The sequence below is a fragment of the Crocodylus porosus genome, unplaced genomic scaffold (genome assembly GCF_001723895.1).
Source record: "Crocodylus porosus isolate Cpor-Errol unplaced genomic scaffold, CroPor_comp1, whole genome shotgun sequence".
Classification (NCBI taxonomy): Eukaryota; Metazoa; Chordata; order Crocodylia; family Crocodylidae; genus Crocodylus; species Crocodylus porosus.
In genome coordinates, this window is record NW_017728951.1 from 7,581,806 (window position 1) to 7,605,936 (window position 24,131).

Here is a 24,131-nt window from a genome sequence, read left to right on the forward strand (position 1 = left end):
CTACTGATCTTTTCCTCACGTGCTAGCCCCACACCAAGACAGCGGGCAGTTTTATTTCTACTCGTCAGCCCTCAGCTGGAGGATGAGAAGCTGCAACTAGTGGACAGCTAGAGAAGTGCTGTGAAACTAGCTGGCAACCACTAAAGAGAATGGATAAAATGGGGACACTAGTATCTATTTTCTCCTACCCTTTGTCCATCTTGTCCATTTAGGTCAGGGCAGATTTGGTCTGTGGAGCCATATGATCCAGCCTCTGGGTCTAAGACTGATCCTGCAGGCAGGCTGGACCCAGGACTGCAGGAGCTGCACACAGCGCAGGGGGCCGGCACAGGGTGTGTGCTGGATGCAGCACTCTGCTGGAATGGCCCTGCATACTGGCTCAGGCCACAGCATGTTTGATCCAGCACTAATTAGTGGTGAGAATCCAGGCTGCATGCCAGGTGCAGCATGCACCAACTCCACTACAGAGCTTGTGCTGCACAATACTCAGGGTCAGCAGGGGACGTGTGCTGCAAGTGGCACCCCGCCAGATCAGCCCTGCACACTGGCTCCAGGGTTGGTTTGGATCCGTGCTCTAGTTTTATATTAATTGAAACTGGCACCTGTTAGACAATTTCCTTTAGTAAAATCTAACAGACTTCATCATGATTATATTCCTATCACATAGAACGATGCAGAGTATTTGCAAGAAACTGCTGTTTATGTCATCATTTTTGCCATGCCTGATTACTTCATGAATATTTGCAATATCCCTAGTATTTTCCTTTTATGAAATCTATTCTTCCTGCAAACAATGTTGATAAGCAAAATATGTTTATTTGCTTTTTTTATCATGGAGGAAGTTCTTTTGGGTGATGGTCAAGGCTGACTTATACAAACTATGGAATTTGTCTATTATATTGTTATAATAGGAAAGAACATACTTAATGTTGCCGTTCCTCATTTGCATGGAGAACTAGAATTAGTTTGTGTTATGACAGGACTACAGAAGAGGAGGAGGAGACGCACAAAATTACAGTTTTAAAATTAAAATTATTCTAGATTTGAACTGACCAAATCAAAAGCTTAAAGAAAATAAAACTGGACTTGAGACATCCATATATTTACTAGTGAACATCTGCATTTTCTTTTCACCACATAAGCAAAAGTAATAAAGGAAAAAACATACTGAAAGAAATAATGAACATTACATCCATCCTTTCAAAAGCTGGTTAACTATGCCTTCATTTTGCTATAACTGTTAGCAGTGAGCAATACGATTATATAAATTTTCTATTCTTTGAGAAGATAATTAGCGGGATTTCGTAAGAATAAGGATAAAAGTGTAGCTTAAAAGCACTGGACTGGAACTCAGGATCTGAGGTCACTATCTGATTGTACTAAGAATGCTCTGTGTGAGTTTGAATAATTAATCTAGTCAAGTTGCAGTTCCTCATTTGAAAATTGGGGGGGGCGGCAGCGGGAAATGCCCTGCCTCACTAGAGTGATGTAAACAAACTCATGGTATGTGATTGTCAAATACTACAGCAGTGAGGTATCTCAATATTTATGCATTGAGAATTTAACATATGTGCTATTTTTCAGCTATAAATGGTTCTAATTTAAATATGCATATTTAGTAAATTAGCTCATCCGGTTGAACCCTATATTGCAGAGTTAGGTCAGATTAACTAAAATCATTGTTGATATATATTTCAGATTATCGGGTAAATCTTGAAATTTGGTGTTCCTTCACTTTTTGCTCATTTGTACATTTGCTGCAAATGATATCAAATGTAGCAATTTTGTGAATCTCAAATTGTTCAACAGAATGTCTTCACCTTTTTTTTTTTTTTTTTAAACAACAAGGAAATTATATGCTACAATCTTTGCACATCTTGAGGACCACACAGAAAAAACATTAATTCATGCCTTACAGCAAGATTACTTCAGTTCTTTACTAATGAATCATTTAAGTCCACATTTCTTTCAGTAGAAAGAAACTGCAGCTGCGTCTATAAAAAGTCCATGAATGCTCTTAAGTCAAATTGGAATCAGGAAGTTTGGTTCTAGGGTCATCTGAAATTTGCATTTTAAAGTCAGTTCCCTTGTTCCCACCCCCTTAGGAATCCTACTCCCATTTTATGTATTTACTACATAAAATTTCAGTGATAGGCTACATTGCAATTTAGCAGAAAATGCTACTAGTAATACTATGGCAGACATCTCTGGGAATGCAAACTCAATCTGGGGACCTTGATGGGACACCAGAATGTGGCTGTATCAAGAGTGACAGACCAAGTGGCCCCTAAGCAAAAATGGATGGAAGCTCAACTTTTATTTTCCTCTACTACATACAGAAAGCCAGAAATGTGTGATTTTGTGTGTGTGTGTGGGGGTTAAATAAATAAATAAAGGTAAAACAAAATTGATTTAACACTGAGAAGAGAATGAAGGATACAATAACAACATAAGAAACTAATAATTTACAGCTCAGCAGCATACAAAGATGTTTAGTCATGTCTAAATTGTTTTGGTTTTAGCTTAGTTAATACCTTTGATCGCTAAGTAAAGGTATGGACAAGATTCTTTCTAAAGAACAAATACCAGTGGTGCATTAGTGGAGGTACCAGGAGGAGGAAAGAGTCACAGTATATTAGAACAGGGGTAAGGCAACACATGGCATGCATGCCCAAGCATGGTTCACAAAGGCATTTTGCTTGAGACATGTACCTTGGGGGCGACTGGTGCAGGAGCCACAAGGGGCCCGATCCTTGTTGTGGCAGTGCAGTCCCAGCCCCTTCCGCACTGTCTACCTCAAGGCACATGTGCAGTCACCACCAGCAACAAGCTGGGCCGGGGCTCCACACCCCCTCGTGCAGCTGTTTGCAGTCTCCCCCACTGTCTACTGCAAGCATCCTGGGCTCTGTGGTGGGCATGCGTACCTTAGGGCAGATGGTGGGGAAGGGGCTAAAGCTGTGCTGCCACAAGGCAGAATGGATCGGGTCCCTAGCAGCTTCCCCGCTGTCCACCCCGGCATGCCAACATCTTACAAGTCAAGGTTGCAGTGCGGTTTTGGCACCCTGACCAAAAAAGTAGCCAACCCCTGTACTAGAGTTAAGGCCCAATAGAGAGGTCTTCTGGCAAAAGTTGAAGAGAGTAGTTTTTTTTTTAATTCCCAATATTTCTGAAGTATAATGACAGCAGCACAGAGTCCTAAAAAACACAGCTCCCCCTTTTTTGCATCATAAAAAGTAGAAACCCATGGCTCACTTGAACTTCCAGAGACATTCAACCCTCAACTAAATCTGTTGTTGCTATTCCTCCATATCTTCACCTGACCCTTCTTTTGTTTCATGTTGCAAAAGTATAATGAAGGGCAGAATGTGGCCCACACTCGAAAACATGCCAACTGAAACGACTGAGTCTGCAGCAAGAAAATTAAAGAGTCTTGATCTGAAAAACTGGCTTTTACCCCAGCCTGTGCCCCAAGGTTCCAAGAATGTGCAACATAACTGTTTGGGCAATGTAATTAATGTCACTAAGTATAAAAATGATATTCAGGTTCTTTAATGCAGGTCCATATGACATACCAAAGCCTTGAAATGGACCCCTCCATTAAGGCTGCATACACACATTGGGGGAGGTTAGCAGGAAGTTAGATTGCATTTAAAATGGCCACTCAATCTAACTTAAGTTCTCCCAAGTGCAGACACTCAGATCCCTAGTTAGGTCAATCTAAGTGTGAATCCTACCTCTGAAGTAAACTTAAGTTAGATTGGGTTGGTCACTTTTAGACCAGTCTAACTCTCCTGAATTTCTGTACAGTTCCCAGGACAGAGCCAGGGCTGGGAAAGCCCAGCTGTTGTGCTTTTCCTACCCTCTCCCTGTCATCAGGCTGTTTTTAGCCCAGACCCTCATCCCACCCCCAAACAACTGTCCACCTTCCCCCCATAGACCAGACAGGCCCTCCCTCCCCCCAGCCTGCCAAACCACCCATCCCGCAAGCTGTTCTCAGTGCTGGGTTTGCAGGCAGGCATTTGCCAGTGCCAGGAGCCAAGGAAGTAAGTTGGCGGGGGTTGACCATAAAGGGTTGTTCGCCTAGTCCCAGGGGATGGAAGAATGAGCCCTCCCATCTGCCTCTGTATGCTCTGTGAACCTACTAGACCCCACCAATTACCTCAGAGACCCTGCATGCTCTTCCCAGTCCTTTCATAGACCCCACCTGCCCCCAATCCCCCCATGGACCCTGCCTGCCTGCCCAGTCCCCCCGCAGATCCCATATTGCCCCTTGAGTCCCCCAAGCCTCCCCATCTCAATTTACCTTAAATCAGACTGCAGCAAAAGCTCTGTTATCCGGCATCCCCCAGAAATGGGGTTAATCAAATATGCCGCGTCTGGTGCACTACGCATTCATGTCAGCGTGCGAGGGGACAGGGAGCGGGGCCCACGGAGACTGCTTTGCCCCAGGCCACAGCCCACAAGGAAGAATCACAGCAAGTGGGACTTGGCTCATGGTGGCAAAACCAGAAGTGGGACTTCTGGTTTTGCTTTTTTCTGCATCCCTCAGAAGATTGACAGATGCCAGTTAGTGGAGCTATCCAGTTGATAAAGTACCAGATAACACAGTTTTTGCCATAACTTAGATTGGTCTAACCTCCCCAAATGCCTTTATGCACCTTTAGTCTCTCTGAGCAATTTAAAAACAGTAACTAAAACTGTTTTCCATCCAGGGTACAAGACAAGTTTAGAATAACTCCAATTAACATCAAGCATATATTATTGACTGTGTTTTTAAATGTTACATGATCTTATATTTTATTTCAGGAAAGTCACAAACCAAACCCTCCTCAGAAGCCTTTACCAGCAAATCCTCTGAACAAAACCACTCGCTTTAACAGTGCCTCCATCCCAGTGCTCAGACAGGAGAAATCTATGCCTCACATTACTCCTGTAAGGTGAGTTTCGTGAATCAGAACTGCATATGGCAAAGGACATACCTTGCTAGCAATAGTAAGATCTGTCTTTCTTACAGCAAGCTTACCACAGTTCTGGAAAAGCCTGGATCCTCTCCATTTAAATGCTTTCTTTAGACCAGTAAAGTTCTCTCCCAACATAAACATGTTGGGTTTGTGGCTGTATCTTATTCTTGTAGGGGACTATTATCATATTATAAAACTGATAAAAACATGGAAAGCATGTATTGTGAAAACAATTAGACACCATACCATAATGAGCCTTACTCTGATCTGCACCTAAGAACAATATAAATATCTTTAGTCATTATCAAGATATACAGCAATAATTTCCTTTTGCTTTCTGTGTATATGAAAAATTGAGCCAGATTCCCAGTTAGTGTATATCAGCAAGGCTGCACTAATTTCAATTGAGCTATGACAGATTATACCATCTGAGAATCTGGCCAGAAGCTTCTCATTCGCTTAATAGTTAATTAATGGTTTTAAATATTATCTATTACAGAAAGACTATTCTAGACACAGGCAAAATTTCCACTGATAGCCTATCTCCCACTGATGGAGACATGCTTCCGGGAGGTTTGCAGAATTAGGTGAACTAAAGAACTGAGTGTCATTATCAGCTGTTAAGAGTTACCATATCAGGCCAGACCAAAGATCCATCCACACCAGGATTCTGTCTGTGACCGTTTCAATTAGAGAAAGTTTTTAAGAGAAAGTATATAAGAAACCAACTGGTATGTTCCCACTTCAGTCACACTCTCCCAATCACAGTGAAGAAGGCTACGTCCCTGATTGTTGCCTTCAATAGCTCCTGATGGAACTACTGTCCATAAATTTGTCTAATCCCTTTTTGAACTCTCCTACACTATTACCCTTCATAATATTCTGGGATATTAATTTGATATGAGTTTGATATTCTGAGTGTTGTGTAAAAGTACTTCCTTTTGTTTGTTTTGAAACTGACCCCTGGTGGTTTCATCAGGTGTCCCTTAGTTCTTGTGTCAGAAGACAAATTAACTCACTTCCAATTTTTTTCCCCAAACCATTCATGATTTAAAGACCTCCATCAAATCCTTTATCAGTGATTTATTTTCTAAGCTGAAGAAACATACCTCTTCTCATGCCTCTTCCCACAGAAGCCTCTTCATATACTCGATCAGCTTTGTCATCTTCTCTGTACCTTTTCTAGTTCTACTACATCATTTTTGAGATGGAGAAACTAGAACCACACACACTATTTAAGATGTGGGCACATCATGAAATATAAAAATGGCATAATGCTGTTTTCAGTTTATTTCTTTATGATTCTTGTTTTTATTTGCCTGTCTGACTGCTGCTGATTTTTAGAGAGCTCTCTACAATGACTCCAAGATCACTTTACTGACTGGTAACAAATCATTCAGAGCCCATCACTGAGTATGTACAATTAGGATTGTTTTTCCTCTGTGAACTACTCTTCACTTAACATTGTTCATATTTCATATGCCACTTTATAGCTTAGTCAGTTTTGTGAAATCTTTCCGCACCCCTTCCCCATCACCTTTGGGTCTATCAAAATAATTTTGTATAGTCTGAAAACTTTATCAGTTCTTCATATGCTCCCTTTTCCAGATTGTTTATGAATCTGTTGAACATGAAAATTATAACAGGCCTATCAATTTGCAGCACCTAAGAATCTGACCCAGAATATGCAAATCTCTTTGTTTAGAAAGAGGTGACTCATATTATTCAAACGTAAATTGGGAATTCAATTTGAAATAGGTGACCCAAATGAGCAGTGGAAAGGAATGAGGCACAAAGAATGCAAGAAAGACTGGTCCTGTAGCCCTCAGAGGCAAAATCCAGCAAGATCTGTCAGATCTGACATATGCAAGATTATATTCAATAACTTTGTACTTTGAGATTATGACTTACTGTTTCAAAAATGCTTTATGGACAGAGTTAAATACTTCAGGATCAAATTCAAATCAAATGCAATTTAGTATCACTAAGGATGAAGAGATAGGAAAGGGAAGGGTTTCATCACATTACTTACAAAGAATGCTTAGCAAAGAAATACAACTAAAACAGGCAAGATAAATAAATTCAAATAGTTAAAACAAAGATTAAACATAAAAATCCTCCATATTGTAAATGCAGATGGTTTAGAAGTGTCCATAATTTGCTTTGTGGTTTCTTTGTTGAGACGGTTTAATTTCTGTTTTGACAGTTAAAGAAAATGCATGAAAATAGTTTTTTTCCAAGTCAGTATATTTCAAGAGGAAAATTGTGTAACAAGATAAATGATTATTTTTAAATAACCCCTCACACAAATATGTACAAAGAAATTGATAGTTTTGTTAAACCACATGGACCCAAGTGTCTGTGAGAATCATAAATCTGTAGCATAGTGAATATCCCTGAATTCAAGGAAAAGTCTCCTACAGTAACTGCTTCCAATAAACCCATCTACCAGCCTTTCCAATATCAATATAATGCTGCAGACAGAGGTGTTGCAAATAGGATTGCCATCTTTTTCAGAGGTGGATAGTATCAATTTTTCAGATTCTCTACCTTTTACAGCTTGCTAACCCAGGACTGCTCCAACCTGGCTCTACGCACTGCAAAGGGGCTGGCTAGGGCACGAGGGTGCTCCAGTGCAGGACTAGCCAGCAGACAGCCCCCGCACTGAAGCATCCTTGTGCCCCAGTCATCCCTGTCAGCATCTACATGTGCACTGCTGTGCACTACAGAACTCTGGCTCAGGACAGTACTTCTATTTACAAGTACTAAACCCTGTCCTGCTGAAAGTCATACATCTGTATCCTCATCATGATGCCAAAATTAAAAACCAAGAGTTAAACATCATTTGTTTTATGTTTTGTCTTCTTTTAAAACAGACCTGCTCCTAAACATCCACCACAAATGCCCAGATCCAGCAGCTGTGCCTATGTGAAATGACAACAAAATCCAACACCTTAACAAGTGAAGACAGAAATTTGCACTATCTTTACTCCAAATGGAGTTCATTTTTGTAACGATACATAGAATTTTTAATGTTTAAAACACCATTATTTTAAGAACTCTGAGCTACTGCCTTTGGTGCTGTGCTGTGCTATGGTGCTCTGTGTACTTGCTCAGGTACTTGTAAATTATTAATTTATGTTGAATATTTATTACAGTGCGGTGCACTGTAGTAGATATTTTTGCCATAGCTGAGTTTTCCTAGGAAGGAAACCTTTTTGTAATATTTTAGTGAACTTGAATCATTCTCCTTTGTAGGTCCTATGTAGAATGTTTAGCTTTGATCTATACTTTACGGAGGACTGATACTCATGGATAAATCAATGCATAAACAACTCGAATGATCTTAATGGTTCAGAGCAACAAACTTAACAATTACATCAGGGTGAGCCACTTTTTCTGAAATGCAATGAAATGCCTGATATCTACACACATAGGTATAGTGTGTCTGTTTGACCAAAACAACTCATGACATTACCTGTTGTACTGTAATTTTAAGAGGCCTCATACTGCAGATTGAAAAGTTGTCAGGAAAATCTATACTTAAAGAGGCTATAATGGTTTTGACAAGTTCTCTTACTGAAGAAGTACTGTATATCATAAAACTGTATTTTTCACCTCATTTTCTCAAACACAATACAGTTCATCCAGATTACTGCAGGTATCAGGCTTTCCCATATAATTGCATTTTTGAGGTTTTGGTAATTATATTCAATCCATACTGTATAAGGTAGGGCCATCTTACGCTGTTGTATAGTGATTCAGTCACACTGATAATACATAACATACTGAAAAAAGAAGTTAGGAACAATGCTTATAAAGAATCAACAGTTTTTAAAAACAGAATATTATTCATTTATGCTGCCTTACTGCTCTGCTTATCAACTGCATTTTACTTATTTACTACAGTTACATATCTGACAGCTAAAATGTTATTGATAGTTTCTCTTTTTAAACTGAAATACTCAGAATCCTGTTGCAATATTAAAATATGTACTTTAGTACACAGACCCAAGGAATCTTAAAATATGAAAAAAATCTTTGTACTTGGTGACTGTATGGTGAAAAGCTACCCAGTTCATCAGTTTTTATTTGAAAGCAAAGAATTTGTGTGTGAAAGGGTCCTGACGATGGGGTTGGCTTTTCATATTCAGATTTGGAGCTCATTTTGTACAGCCTTATTTTGCAACATGTAGGAGTATTTTATACTCGGCTATGGTGCTCTCAGATTACCATGTGGTGAATTATCCTTTGCACAGCAACTGCATATTACTCTACATGCCAGCTTACATTAATCATTATCATCACACAACCACTTCTTTAATCAGAAACACAAACACCTTCCTAGCTTTTCCCTCCATCTATCCAAAACTATTTTGAGGACAGTTTCACTGCTAGCATAGATATAATCACATTTTCAACACTATTAAAAAAAGCACAACATATGACATTTCACTAGATCAACTCTGTATTTCCTCTGAGTGAAAGGTGTGTAGCTGTTTTAGTTTGAAGTCAGGCAGAAGTTAGCAAAGGGTGGCACGTTAGGGCACAACCAGATGAGCACGCATGTGTGTTTCCCCAGGGACAAACAGCAATGACACATAGTTGTGCCACTGCTCCTTGTCCCCCAGGAATGCCTGTGCCCTGGGTATGTAGCAGAGGCTGGGATCAGCACCTCTGCTGGCCCCGGGGCTTGAGTGGCTGGAATCCAGCACATGGAGCCTGGCCAGCCCGGCTCCAGTTTGGGGGTGGCACACACTGCTACCACATGTGCCACCCCCTGCTTTTTTCAGCCTCAGGTTTTTTTGGCACCACAAAACACACCATTGATCTTCACTATAAAGAAAACAGTTTTCAGATACTAATTAGAAGGGACAGAGGAGGTCTTAATGCTAATATAGGTTAGTTTCTTGGTTCTTAGTTTTTGTTTCTTCAAGCAGAAACTTATAAAACCTTGGCTCTCCTCCTAGTCAGTATGATTGTATCTAACTTTCCCTATTACTCTCCATTTAAACTAAGCAGGACTGCAGTCATTTTAAGGATAAAGTACAGTAAAAAAAATCGACATCATAAAATAAACCAAAGAAAAATCCTTCTCACACAAATACTACAATTTTTTAAAGTGCTCATATATATTAAAATTACTGGTGCTGTAATTTATCAAACTTTCTAGAAAACATTACTATCATTTATGCCAAACCTGGACAGTTACTAATGGTGCTATTTTTTTATACTGTATTTGATATGTAGTAAAAAAAAAGCCAGGTGTTACTGTGAATATGTAAATAATAGTCTCATGCATTTTGGATGCTTTTAGTATTTAAAAATCTTTTAACTCCTGGTTGCTAGCAACTGCATACTGTTCTGCTGCCCAAATCAGGGAAATGCTTACAAAAGCATGCTAGGTATTATGGTCTCACTTTACTCCTTTTAAAAGTGCATAAAGCCTGTTATTGGCTCCCACAAAACAATACCGATTAAAATAGTTCTGTATTATCCGAAACATCATTACTGTAACTGTGAGCAATGCTTTTGAAAGACAGTGTCAGATTGTTTATTATAGATAGAATTGGGTGCCTAAATACCTGTCAAAATACAGCCCTAAGTGAAACTCTAGCCCTGCTGAATTTCATCCTAAGAATGTCACACAATTCATTCTTAGGGTTACATCCTTAGCGGATGGACCATAAGAAACTCCAATGATTTCACTGAAGCTATAGCAATTTATACTAGTTGAGGATCTGAAACTTTAATATTTATTACAGTTCTCAGTTTGATAATCAGGAATTATTTGTGAAGCTTTTAATAAGACTTAGACTAATACAAAACTTTTGTCCTTTTATTGGTTTATGATAAAACACCACTCTGAGGTAAAGATGTCAATGTTTGTACAAAGCTTTATTCCTGTTAAAGCCTCTATAAAATTGTTATACTTATAAAAACAATAGCAGCTAATCTTTGGAAGGCAGTATGTTTATTCATTAGCCTTTAGCAAACATTAATTTTTCCTATGTTAATGTTATAATGTAGCAGGAATCAACATGGCTTGCTTATGTCTTAGTTATATAATGGCTTCCATGAATGATTATGTACAACAATGGAAATACTGTTTATCTTCTACTTTGAAGACAAAAGGGGAGTATGCACAGTATCAAAAATTACTTCTGCAGGCCAGTTTAAGAGTTGGTTATTGTTTATTTTCATGGCCTTTTCTTGATTAAAAGGTGATAATCCAGATTATAAATAGGTGAAATAATAAACATACATAATAGTTCTCTCAGATGAGTTGTGAAACTAATTTTTAATGACTACAGCACAATTAAGGAATGGATTTAATTGCAGAAGCTCTCAAGGGTCAAATTCATCCTGGCTCCAATTCCGTGTACCTACACACAGGATGAAATTATATATACATTTTTTGGGGTTGCCCAAGTGAAACAAGATGTGAACCACAAAGAGCCAAAAAATATCACCAAACCGAAAATACAAGAAAGCAATGAATATTTTAGCACCTGTGATTTACTGGGAATTCTCAAATGAAACCTGAAGACTATTTTTCTGTGTAATTTGTAAATTTATGCAATGGATCAGCATGCCAATATAAAAATAAATTCAAACTTCTTAGAAGAGTAATGGCTATAACTGGCAATCTATAGTGAAGCTAGGGGCACCACTGGCCTGTTGCATGTTTGGTGCAAGTCAACTTTTATAAAAGGTAAGTTAAGAAAAAGACAGACATACTGTAGAGAAGTGATTGGTTTGAACAATTTTAAACTAATAAATCTCCACTTACCAACAGCAATGTTTTTCCACTTCAGATACAAAAGGTACAAAGATAAGTTAATCTGGGTGCTAAAGCTCCGTTTATACATAATATTTATAAATAATTAATTGATGTTTTAAGCACAGTACAAATATGGTATAATCTGTTAAATCACTTGGTTTAATCACATTAACTAAGATGTAGGCAGTTGTAAGACATGCACATAATGTTCCCAAAAAGCTAACCATTTATCAAAGAATCGCTTAATAATCCTTTTTAAAACTATTTATACTTCTAGCCTTAATGAAGTGCAGCCGGCTTCCATAACCCACACATATTTTACCAAACAAGCTAAAGTCCCTGGTATGAATCTTGAGACACTAACTTACGAATGAATCATGAATCCAGTGAAGCTGTTTGTGTATGTGGGGAATCATCTCTGTGGAGCTCATCAGAGGATCAGGTCCTAAATTAATATGCAAGGTCTGAAAGGCAAATTTAAAGAATTAAATGTAGCTAAAACTAAATTAGACTTGCCATATCCAATTTTGATAGCTCAAGACTTACACTTGCACTTTTTGCTCACGTGGTCTGCACTGACACTCTGCGTTGTATCAGGAATAAAACGCCTCTTGCTCTTGGGGGTTCATCTTTGTTCTAAATAAGAAATAACAGAAAAATACCTTTAAACCACTGATGAACAACAGCAAGTATATACAGTTACAACTACTTGAAATGGTTGAGTAAACACTCTCCCCAAGAAGGAAAACAATTATGAAACCAAGCAGAGGAGTTGTGTGTCAAAACTGTTGAAGGTGGGAACATTGTGCGCTCACAAGTGTAAACTGGGCGCTTGGTCAGCAGTCACACAAAAGGCACTGGCAGTGGCTGTGTTACTGGCAGTGGCAGGCTGGTACACTGGTCACCCCTACTTTTTATACTACTGTGTGCTACAGGACTTGTAATGAGCGAACTGTGAACCTACATCATTTACACAAACCAGTACCTGCAGGTACAGAATATTTCAGGCAAAATGGAACCTTCGTACATTTTGTAGGTGTACCTCTTGGGTACAGCCCCCTTTGCTATGATGCATACTGTCTGATCACCATCACGTTTCCCCATACTCACTTCATGGGGTTTTAATTCTAATCTCAGCATTTACAACTAAAAATGTGAAACTCCCTGCCAAGATCTTTTCAAACATGCACACATTTACACAGAGCTTTGATACTACAAACTGCTTCACAGAAGTGGACCGCTGTACGAAGGTCCCATGGTGAAATTATGATAGAACATCCTTTAAACTGCAAATCATTACTTTAAAACAAATATCTCTAATCTGTAAAAATATGGTCCTGTTTCCCTGCAGTTTTTAGATCGGTCTTTTGAACAGGGATAAAGGCTACATATTTGTGTCTACTCTTCCTCTCCTTCACCGTTTTCAAGTGTATACTTCTGGTTCCTGCTTAGTAAGCCAGTTTTGCTGAAAAAATGCATATGGGCTCTCCAAAGCAACACACAGGAGTGAAGTTGCTATAGTCACAGGAAAATAAATACCAGTGAAACACTGAAAATATTAAAATACAAATAAAAAAGTAATAAAACAGCAAAGATGTGAGTTTTTCCCCATCTGAACTACTTCAGCATTAATAGTCCTGGTATTGTTTGTAACACAATACATATTAAGGTACAGGTGGAAGGGAGATTTTGAAGTTGATAGCATCCTTATTAAAAATATTCAGTGAATTACATACTGACAATTTTTCCACTTTTCCTCATTGTTGTTTCCCACCCCCGTCCTTCCAAGTCATCTCATTCTTGTTACTTGAATATATAATATTACTGCACTATTTAAAAATACCAGTAAGGCCTTGCCACTTATACTTTGTTTTTAATTTAACTGGAAATTTACTGTAAAGTAGCAGATAGATTCATTATTTAATTATACTGCACTGTGAAATGTAAAACCATCAATGCTAAAACTCACCCCACACAGATTATCCCTTCTAAACAGCAAGCATAAAACCATCTATAGGCTTTGCCCCATAAGTCATCTTTGCTTTTCACAACAGACAGCTAAATGTGAATTTAGTTAAGAGGGAAGCAAGAGAAAATATTAATACAGGTAATATTTGAGAGCACCATGGTCTAGTGTTTTAAACATGGAAAATGAAACTGAGAGCTCCTGATTCTAATTCTAATTTTGAAGCAGATTTCTTTTTTGACCTTAAACAAGTCACTTAACCTCTTACTATTTTCCCCCAGCAGTGAAATAGAAAGTGTAATACTTATTTACCTAGTATATAGGGTGGTTCTGAGGCTTAGTTAAAATTTGCGGTTCTTTATGAAAAATAAAAGCACTATGCAGGTTCCACACAAAGATCACCTAAGTCACCTTTTCCATATTCTCTGAATTGATTTCCTTCTCTAACACATCTCTGGGTATGTCTTATATCCATTTTACAAAACAAGGCTTTTTATGTAATAATTTGTTTTTAAACAAAGCATTAAAAATGTGACCAGCAGCTAAACAATCCTTAACTAAAACAGAGCAGAACAGAACTTTTTAGAAGCACTTTAAGGCAGGATGCATAAAAACACAGGTCTGAATCTGAAAAAAAAAGGTGCTATTGTTCTAAAAAGGTAGCAGTTGATAAGTAATAGTAACTGTTTACGTTAACTACAGACCGTTTAGCACAGCATGAGCAGAGATTACAGCTATATAAACCAGCACATTAATTTTTATGAAACATTCATTTATAATACTTGTTTGCTAAACTTTTTACACACTTTGCTACATAACAGTTTGTTTTACTTTTGTACACATTCCTTGTAAAATTTATAATTTTAAGGTGCTACAGGTGAACACAACCTAATATGTCAATAGCTGAACAATCTATTCATTGTTAATATACTATATTCAATAAATATCTTCTTCATGATGTTTCGTTTCGTTTTGTGTAATTACTAACATGATTCAACAAACAAAAACTAGCAGGTAGGAAGTCCAGCTGTGGGGGGAGGGCTTCAGTTTTACTCAAAGGTTATTGGAGAGAAGCACTTCTCAAGAAACCTAGGTGCCAAAGCTGTGTGTGGTGCCAGGAGCAAGGTATACACACACACAAGAGATCCCTATTACACTCAGTAATCTAGTCATTGGGACATTGATGTAAAAGGCCTGAGGCCAGTTTTGTTCTGCCTGATTCAGAGCAGGTCTCTACTTCCTGTAGATAAGTGCTGTATCCCCACTACGCTATCTGATTTGCTGGGGTGAATTGCTAATAATCTCTCTTGCTACAGTTGTTCCAATTAGCATTATATAACTACATATTCACTGAAATGGAGGCAAGAAATGAGAAACTGGCTCTACAGCTCCATGGTTAAGGCATATACCTGGGAGGCAGAATAGTCAGCTGTTCCCATGAAACTTTAACTAATTGTACTTAAAAATCTGCATCTTACAGAGGTGCGTGAGGGGAGAATAATGATCTAGAATTTGCAGTGGATGCTATTATTTGACTGACAACAGGCTTTTTTAGTGCCAAATATATCAGAGCATCAGTTTTCCCTGCATACATTATAGCTTTGCAGGTGGACAGGGCTAAGAAAGCTGTTCTGATTTAAATGAATATATGACTTCTACAAGAGGAAAAAACAAAGGAAGTAAAATCCTAACACTGATATTTTCCCCTTCTATATTTTCAAAGGCACCTGTGCACAGAATCCAAATGGCAAAGCAGCATCGTAAGAAGTTTACATATTTTCTTCCCTAATGAGATAAAATATTTGCTATTCAGAACTTTTGCTGTTGGTTCTCTCGCAGTGCATACAAGACAATTAGGGCCTTTCTTTTTCTTAATTAATTTTATCTTAAACTCTGAATCATCAGCAAATCACTTCCAGATGTGACTGCTGTACTGGGTAACCATTCTCCATCACTGCTTAAAACCATATACATAGGACAGGAAGTCTTAATAACTTCTGACAGAAAACAAAAAGCACTAATCCACACTGGTATACTTCTTGTTCAGAATGGTAGAGAAGATAACAATTTAACCCCGATTAGCCTTTCCTACAAAATAAAAATTACTTTTGGTTGAGATATACTTTGTGCTCTTACAAAAAAGCGCATTGCAAATAAGCATATTTTATTCTTTAATGTAGCATCAGCAACAGGGGAAAATGAACAATACCTGACACTTCAAAATATATATTTGTATCTGGGAACACTGAACTGTTTCATTGAAATAACAGGAAAACACTGCAATGTGGTATGATACAGAAAACAGTTTGCCTTTTAATTACAGCATACAGAATGCCTCAAAACTACAGAACTATAAATTGCCATGTAAAATATAACAAATGTCGATGTCAATAATATCGACTCCCCCGCAAGATTAGAGTACTATAATTATATTTTAAATAGTCATCCCAGTGTGTAAATTCAATGTAGATGCACTGCATAAAACTTGTTTGTTGATTCTCTGTAGTAACTGGCATTCACTGTCTTACTCATGCATTTTATACTAGGCTGCTACTAAAACTGCAATGGATTTTTAAAATATGATTATTTCATTTAAAGTGATTCTAACTAGTAATTGCTGGGTTAACTAACAGTTTCTAGTCCAGTAATTCTCAACCAGGGTGCCACAGCACCATGGGATGCCATAGGATACTTTTGGGGTTGCTGGAGGATGCCAATGTTTGCACTGTTAGGTGTGTGCAAACATGCTTCATAAGATAAACCCAGAAATTTCATTTAAGGATCCCTAATGTTAAAATCATCCTAATGTTAAAATCCTCCTGATCTGCTGTGGTCTTCCCGCGGTCTTTGCAATAGAAAAATTGCTCTATTATTTTTCCATGACAAAAAATTAGTGTAAACAAAGAGTTGACATGTTCTGAGGGGTGCTTTGAGGCTAAAACACTGAGAACCACTGCTAGAGTCTGAATGTAATATTTTTTTTAATTTAGTGTCCAGGCTAAGTCAAAGGCTATATTAATAGCTTTTCATTCTAAGACAGGGCTGTACAACCAGCACACCACAGGCTGCGTGCTGTCTACGAGCACTTAAAATGAAGACCACAGGCCCTTCTCCTACAACCATGCAGTGGGGCCTGTATAAGGGGGCTGTGCCACTGGCACAGCCTGCAAAATTGAGGAGATCCTCTGTGGCCCATGCTGTTGGACAGCCCTGTTGTAGGGTAAAGCCACAGCTTTCTTGGACTTTAAGTCTATTGTGGCAATCTGCTCCTACCACCCACAAAAGACACTGTCATGCACTGACCTTATGAAAAGGCCTCATCAGATAATACCTTATGAAAAGGCCTCATCAGATAATAATTACTGATGAAAATAAGCTAATGTATTCTACTAAATCAGTATTCAGGAATTTTAAGACTTAAAGGGCTGTCCTGTTTCACCTTTATGCATCTAAGTGTTTAAAAAGTACATAGCTACAAAAGTCCCATTTATATGCAGTTTGGATTCCATTTCCACCTATGGCAAAAGTAAAACACCTACCTGTGTTCTGGCCAAAGTAAAACAGAGGAGAACATTTTCAATTTCTAGCCAAATAGCCTAGTGGTTAGGGCACTTGCCTAGAGCTGGAAATGCCTCCCATCCCCATCCTAAGAGTAGGAGATGACCTAACATCCTGCTTCTTAACAACAGTGCTTTAACCACCAGGCTATGGGCTAAGTGTTGGCCCCAGCTAGCTGACTAGGGGGCCAGGAGGACTGTGACTCAGTAAGATAGATGCTGCCTTGGAAAGGTAGCAGCTCTGGGTTTTAACCTGGAACCCTACTACCAACAGGGCAGCAATTCCCCCAGCTCTGTTTCAAAGAATCACAGGGTTGGATGGGACCACAAGGGGGACCTGCAATAACGTTATCTCTACATCACCCCAACAAATGCTTACCTCGCCTCCTCTTCAAATCACCTTCATTGGAAGTTTTCAAAACTTCCCTAGACAGTCAGTTCTACTGCCTTAATGTTCTAACACTAAGGAAGTTTTCCCTGAAACCTAATCTAAATATACTTTGCTGTTATTTAAAGCCGTTGCTTCAAGCCTGCCCTTTGCAGCAAAGGAGAATAGATGTTCTCCCTCTTCTTTATGGCAGTCTTTCAAGTATTAGAAGATTGCCGTCATGGCCTCCCTTAATCTCCTTTTCTCCAAATTGGATGTACCTAGAAAGCTGAAATTCTACTTGGAGCCACAGCTGAGCCTTTAGATGGTTAAAGTCTGCCAGTGCATTGGATGTCAGTTAAGACTTATTCTTTATCTATCTATGACAGCTGAGGCAAATACACTTCCATTTTATTCGATGAATATTAAGAGCAAGTTGCAGTGGGCCAGCTTCAAGTGAAGGAATGAAGAATGCTTTGGCTAAGGTCTCAACTTTGCCCTGGTGGTTACAAGTCCCCTGTTCCCTCAGCAAATGCTTTTGCCACTAGGCTAGCAACCTAAAAGGCAGGAGAACCATCCTTCTCCTTCCCATGACTCATCAGGTATGTTTTTGCCTACAGCTAAAGCCTCATGATTTATATGGCATTAAGTGTAGCCCTGAGTGATTGTCTTCTCCTTGGACAGTTATGCAACTTATTAAATATGCTCACCTGCAAAGCACATGAAAAGCATAGGTACATGAAATCCAAACTGTGCATGAATGCCAAAAGACTGCCAAGGCATGGCAATTTTAAGTGCCACTTTGGGAGCATGAAGATAAGCGAAGCCTGGGCTAAATCCTCTTGTTGCAGAAAGTTTGTGTATTGTACAAGCAATGCATTCATCCATTGGAAAGATAACAAGAACTCCTTGCCTATTTTAAGGATCAGACAGACAAGCAACAGTGGAAGTTGCTGGTCATTCTTTGCTAGAGGGACAGTCATTATATTCAGAAAGGTCTTGGGGAAAAGAAAGAGGGAGATAATATTTAAAAAACAAAAATGTACTTCCATGGCTCAGAAAGAGGCTGGAGTATCCAAAGACAATGATAAAAGTATATATACCCATTTTGTTTCATATCAAACACTGTATGTAGGAAAATAATGGCACACACAGTTAGATACACAACATGCACACAGATACAAGACAATATTCTTGACAGGAAACTGAACTGCACATTTTAATGAGTACTCAAGAATCTGTGGCAGCTGAATAGTAGGAAGTAAACAGGTACAGTTTAGTACATAACTGAAGGCCAGTCTTCAAGTTTCCATCTTAATGGTGGAAAAACACCCCCTTTCATTTACTGAGTTACTTCAGATAGCTGAGAGTCAGACTCCTCTTTTTTTTTTTTCATCTTCTCTTCTAACAAGGCAGCCAAGCCCTAGGCACAAAAGCAAGAAGATTAATGGAATGGAAAGAGAAATGTTAATAAACTATAGGCTAGAGAATCAATAAATACAGGAATTATTTGTACCTGCCTGTGAAAACTTCTTGCCATTTCCAGAAGACCTTTGCCATACTGCAAGTCAAAACAATGGCATAGTGAATGTTTTTTACATTTTTTAAAACCTCTTTTTTAAACATTTATATTTTTAGTTACCTCATTTTTAACATTAGGATTTGCTCCATTTTCCAGCAGCAACTGAATGAGTTCCTCGTGGTTATTTAGTACTGCTACCTGCAAGTTTAACGAGAACAATCTTATAATTGTGTGTTAAATTGCAGTTGTGTGCCACATGTATCTACAATATGTTCCTGAAATGTTCTACTGCATGCATGCTACTCATACAGTCTCATGGCGTTCAATACAATTCCGAATGGGTGCAGAGACTAATATTAGCAGATTCTGAGGCAGGGCCCGGGTTTTAGACCACAATGACAGTTCAAAAATATCATGAAGACTTGCAAGGACTGAATATCATCACATATACCTATTTGTAGACAGGTATAAATGATCTTGTATCCATTTAAAATGTGTAGGCTATGTTCCTCTGCTGACTTAAATGAAAACATGATAGATATGGCATTTTTATGGAATGCACAAAAACAAAATTTCAGAAGGATGAATTTCAAATGTGTGAGAGAATCAGAGAAATATCTTATTAAAAATGTATTTGAAATGCTAAGTCTATCCAAACTAAAGCACTGTATTTCATAAATCACACCAAAATTCATTCTGATATGTAATGTGTTAATTTAAAAAAGGAAATAGTCGTCTCACTTTCCTTTCCTTAAATAAAAGCCCTCTGGGAGGGAATATTTAATCACCACTGCCCTACTGCAGAGCTAAAGCAACAAGAATTCTCTAATTTTCAAAAAACTGTGACCTTAACTGCAAGTGCTATTCATTGAAAAAGCTTACCATTAAAGGGGTCTTGCCATCTTTATCTTTCACATTTACATCTGCTCCCGCTTCGATTAAAAGTGATGCCACATCCTTCTTCCCTGTTACTGCAGATACTCTCATCAATGGTGTCCATTCTAAGCATGTATCTTTAGTATCTACCTATTAAATTTGAAAAAAGCCTGTTCTCATTAAGAGAAGAGATGCTCATACTGCTCAGCTGACTACCTTCAAAGCCATTCTAAATATGCCATATGTGGAATGTTACACATGCTTAAAATACGCATGCAAATACTTTGCTAAATCAGAACGGTACTCAGTGTCCTGCACGACTGAACCCATTAGAAATGAGATCTTGCCGTCATCTCCAACAGGAAACTAGAAAAAAATGGAAATATGGTACAGGAGAAAATAGGAGAAAAGTTTGTACTGGAGGCCCCCAGGGACTGCATATTGGAATAACACCTCTGCAAGTGTATAAGAGAATGTAATATATTCCTTGTTCTACATCAAAGAGAGCTCTAAGAACAAGTCTAGAACATTTCTCTTTAAAATAAATGCTTTTAAAAAAAAAATACATAGGGGGGTATTCCTTGTACCACAATTATTTTCAACTTAGTATCTAGACCCATCAAGACCAACCATTTTGGCAAGTGTACCACAACTGGCCCCACACTCTCAACTGCTACTTTGATTCCCATCCTATGCTCTGCTCCCTGTTCCCTACTCTGTGCTCCATGCCCAATCTCCTGCTCTGCTTTATGCTTCCTGCCCTGTGCTCCCTACCTGATCTTCTGCTCTGCCTTCTGCTTCCTACCCTATCTGCTGCTGTGCTGCCCGTCTCCTCCCTGATCTGTGGCATGTAACACACAGAGGCTTCCCATGCCACTTGTGCTGTGGGCTGGCCACCTCTGATCTAGACAGTTTTCATATGAAACTTGAATAAAAGCATGACAATGGAATAAAAGACTCCAATAATGAAAAATCATGATTTACACAAATGGGCTTAAACAAATAAAAATGACAATGCTCATTATTTTAAAAAACACAATATAAATTTAGAAGTAATTGTCAATTTTTAATGTCAGAATCAGTAGGAGCGCTTCTTCTACGGCTCCAAGTCCTTTGCAACTTGTGCTTTCACTTTTAAAGTGCAATATCCTTCCCATCAGAAGCATCATATCATGATTAGAGAAAAAATGTACTGTAGTACATTATGTGCTTCTTATTTATTTCCATATAAGTTATGAAAAGGTAAAAACTCCAGACCCAATAAGTAGATAATTAATATTCCAACAAAACCCAGTAATAGTAAATTCATCACTCAGAGGAACTCTGCTGGCAAGCCACCTATCAAAAACAGGTCTCCTTTCTACTCTCTGACAATGCAACTTTAGTACTTCTACAAGTGAGGGCTGCATAGCAAAACTTGAATGTGTTGGAATCATGAACAAATGTTCCAAGACCACATTCTTTATCATACCATGAATCAAGAAGAAAATAAACGACCCTTAAAAGCCAAAAAAGAACACAGTAATTGCCAGAGACCCTGGTTTTCTCAGTTTAAAAATGAATTTTCCAATAGAAAATTCCAAATTCTCTGAGTAAAACCCCTGAAATTTATTTTTCCATGATTAAAATGAATATATATATATATATTTATTTATTTATATGTAGGTATGACCTGAACACAACATTTTATTGATATAATTACAATTTTAAAGCAATTCAGAAGCTTACCAGTGCCTCAATCACTATAAAATACATTCTAAATACCTATAAATGCTGGCATTTGATTTTGGGTTTTTTATCATTGAAAATCAAAGCTCCCCCTGCCCCCTATGCTCATCAGGATGCGGGTCCAACTGCAGCTGTGCCCCCAGCTGCTGTGTGGCTCTGAGCAGTCTTTATATGTTGGTACCCTGTTCTGCCAATGCCTGTACCCCTCACTCCCCTCCCACAGCCCCCTGGCCCTGTCAGTACCCCTCACACCTGACCCACAGACCTGCTGCCCCTGCTCCTAGCTTCCCAGTTTGAGAGCAAGGGAGTGAGTGTGTGGGGAAGGCACAGGTGACATGGCGGGGGGGGGTCACATGCCCCCTGAGATTACTCCATCCACAACAGGGTGTGGGGCTGCATCCTGGCCAAACCAGCTCCAAAGGAACCACCACCACAGCCCAGCAGGCCAAATCCAGCACAGGAGAGAGCACTATGCTGCCATGGTGAGGTATAGAAGTAGCAGCAGCACAGAGTTGTGCCAGGCGGGCAGGGAACACCTCGCCTTCATGGTGATCGGAAATCACAGGGGACATATGCATCCCTCACCTGTGCCCACCCCTCCCCCTGCAACATGTGGCCTATGCCCCTTCCCCCACACCCAGACTTATCTGGAGGGAGCTGAGGGAGCTGCTTTGCACCGCTGCCTGGCTGCCATCTGTATGTGCACATGCACATACACATGGCACCTCTTGCCCCCAATCTCCCTCCTCCCACTCCCTGCAGCCCCAAGCGGCCCCTTGTAGGCTGGAACTTGGCCACCCTGCAAAGGGAAACTCACAGTTTCCCACATTTTTCTCCTTTAAAGAGTAAAACTGTGATTTTCCCCTTTAAAAAAGAATATCCTCATTTTTCTCCGTTAAAGGAGAAAATCTCCATTTTTCCGTGTTTTTCCACAGCAAATGGAAAACCCAGATCCCTGATAATAACCTAACCAAAATTCTTCAAATCTGAAAGCTATGAATGCATAATGTCTATGTCAGCATCCCTATATTGCAGATTGCAATAATCGACTTTAAATGCTGAAAACAGAAAACTTTTTTGAACTATGCTGAAAGCAAGAGGATCAAACTTTAACCCCAGACTAGCAGGTTTGTCAATAGCCATGAAATCCATATTTTACCCTATTAAGTTTCAAAGAACACAACATAACAACCAATTATGAGAAGTCAAAATTTAAAAATATGCAGAGCACAAAATACCAACACTCACTTTTTCTACACTCCTGCAGTAGCTTCTATTGACATGACTTCTCTTTAATTGAAGCTTGTTTTACAGGTCATCAATTTAATTTCTTAGCGCTTTACAGTCTCTACTATTCTCAATTAGAATAACAGTATATTTATCAGTCCTTATCTCCATATCTTCAACTTTTCATTTAGCTTTCCTGCAGTTTTGAACCAAAGCTTTCAAACATCTTATCAACTCCAACCATGTTGATTAAATTATATTCCACCCATTTGCTAGTATTTGCTGAGCCGTTACTAAGTATGTCCAAATTTGTTTGCTAATGCAAGTTTGCGTCTCCAGATGGTGTGAAACCAAAAGCAGGAAAGTCTGCCTGTCTTCAATTTCATGGAAGCATGGGAGCAAACTAAAATGTTAGACTCTTATTAAAACTATAAAACCTTCAATTTTAGGCACTGCAGGGTCTGCCTTCTTTGCTATTAACTATTACCTACAAAACAAAATAACCAAAGTACAGGAATAGTAAAAACAAACAGAAATAAAAGCAGCATTTCCCTGTCAGAACTGTGATATCCTATCTCTTCCCATTTTTTTCTTTAGCTTTACAATTTCTCACTTCCACCCTTGTCTCTGCTATCTTTCCAGCTGAAGAGATTTCCACTTTTATCCCAAGAGACCCAGAGATACAGTACCAATACAGGAGCTAACAATTTTGAAATATTTGTAGGCCATCAGTACAACCTTTTATTTCTCACAAAAATGCTGTTTTCTCTGTAAAACACAAAGATAAAATACATACCTGACAGCCATCATTAATCATCCATTCAACAACCTCGCAATGTCCTCCATCTACAGCCCAATGCAAAGCTGTGCAACCTCCTAGATCTCTGGCTTCCCAAGAAGCACCTTGTGCTTTTAGAAATTTAATAATATTCAGGTGACCAGCAAAACAAGCTAACATTAGGCTGTAACATAAGAGAGAGAGACAATTTGCTTGGAGAACTCATGTCATTATGGCTATTTTGCATTACTGATTTTTATTTTAATTTTAACAGTCCCTTCTTGGAAACTATTCGTTTTAAAAAAATACAACTACTATTTTTTCTAATATTTACTATATAACTACATTTTGGCTGTCTGGGGTGG

General features: G+C 38.7%; 2 protein-coding genes and 1 long non-coding RNA gene across 8 annotated transcripts in view; 1 reads left to right on the plus strand and 2 right to left on the minus strand.

The window, feature by feature from the left end:
• The window catches only part of ADAM12 (ADAM metallopeptidase domain 12), a 335,949-nt gene extending 326,556 nt beyond the window's left edge, over positions 1–9,393 (plus strand). For 5 of the 6 annotated variants that reach the window (XM_019555704.1, XM_019555701.1, XM_019555705.1 and 2 more), the window contains 2 exons: positions 4,807–4,937; positions 7,838–9,393. In XM_019555704.1, the coding sequence (XP_019411249.1) occupies positions 4,807–4,937; positions 7,838–7,898 (192 nt within the window). In that variant the 3' untranslated portion in view covers positions 7,899–9,393. The remainder of the gene's footprint in view (positions 1–4,806; positions 4,938–7,837) is intronic. The other variant, XM_019555702.1, reaches the window with a different exon arrangement.
• LOC109323994 lies at positions 1,329–17,746 on the minus strand. Its single transcript, XR_002104817.1, has 3 exons — positions 12,474–17,746; positions 7,537–7,545; positions 1,329–1,338 (listed from the first exon to the last, which is right to left on the minus strand). It is a non-coding gene; the product is annotated as an uncharacterized LOC109323994 (long non-coding RNA).
• A 1,050-nt stretch (positions 17,747–18,796) lies between these two features.
• The window catches only part of FANK1 (fibronectin type III and ankyrin repeat domains 1), a 61,849-nt gene continuing 56,514 nt past the window's right edge, over positions 18,797–24,131 (minus strand). Inside the window, exons 7-11 of the mRNA XM_019555708.1 lie at positions 23,785–23,950; positions 20,040–20,183; positions 19,278–19,355; positions 19,152–19,196; positions 18,797–19,058 (exon numbers count right to left, since the gene is read on the minus strand). Coding sequence (XP_019411253.1) covers positions 18,978–19,058; positions 19,152–19,196; positions 19,278–19,355; positions 20,040–20,183; positions 23,785–23,950 — 514 coding nt within the window. The 3' untranslated portion in view covers positions 18,797–18,977. The remainder of the gene's footprint in view (positions 19,059–19,151; positions 19,197–19,277; positions 19,356–20,039; positions 20,184–23,784; positions 23,951–24,131) is intronic.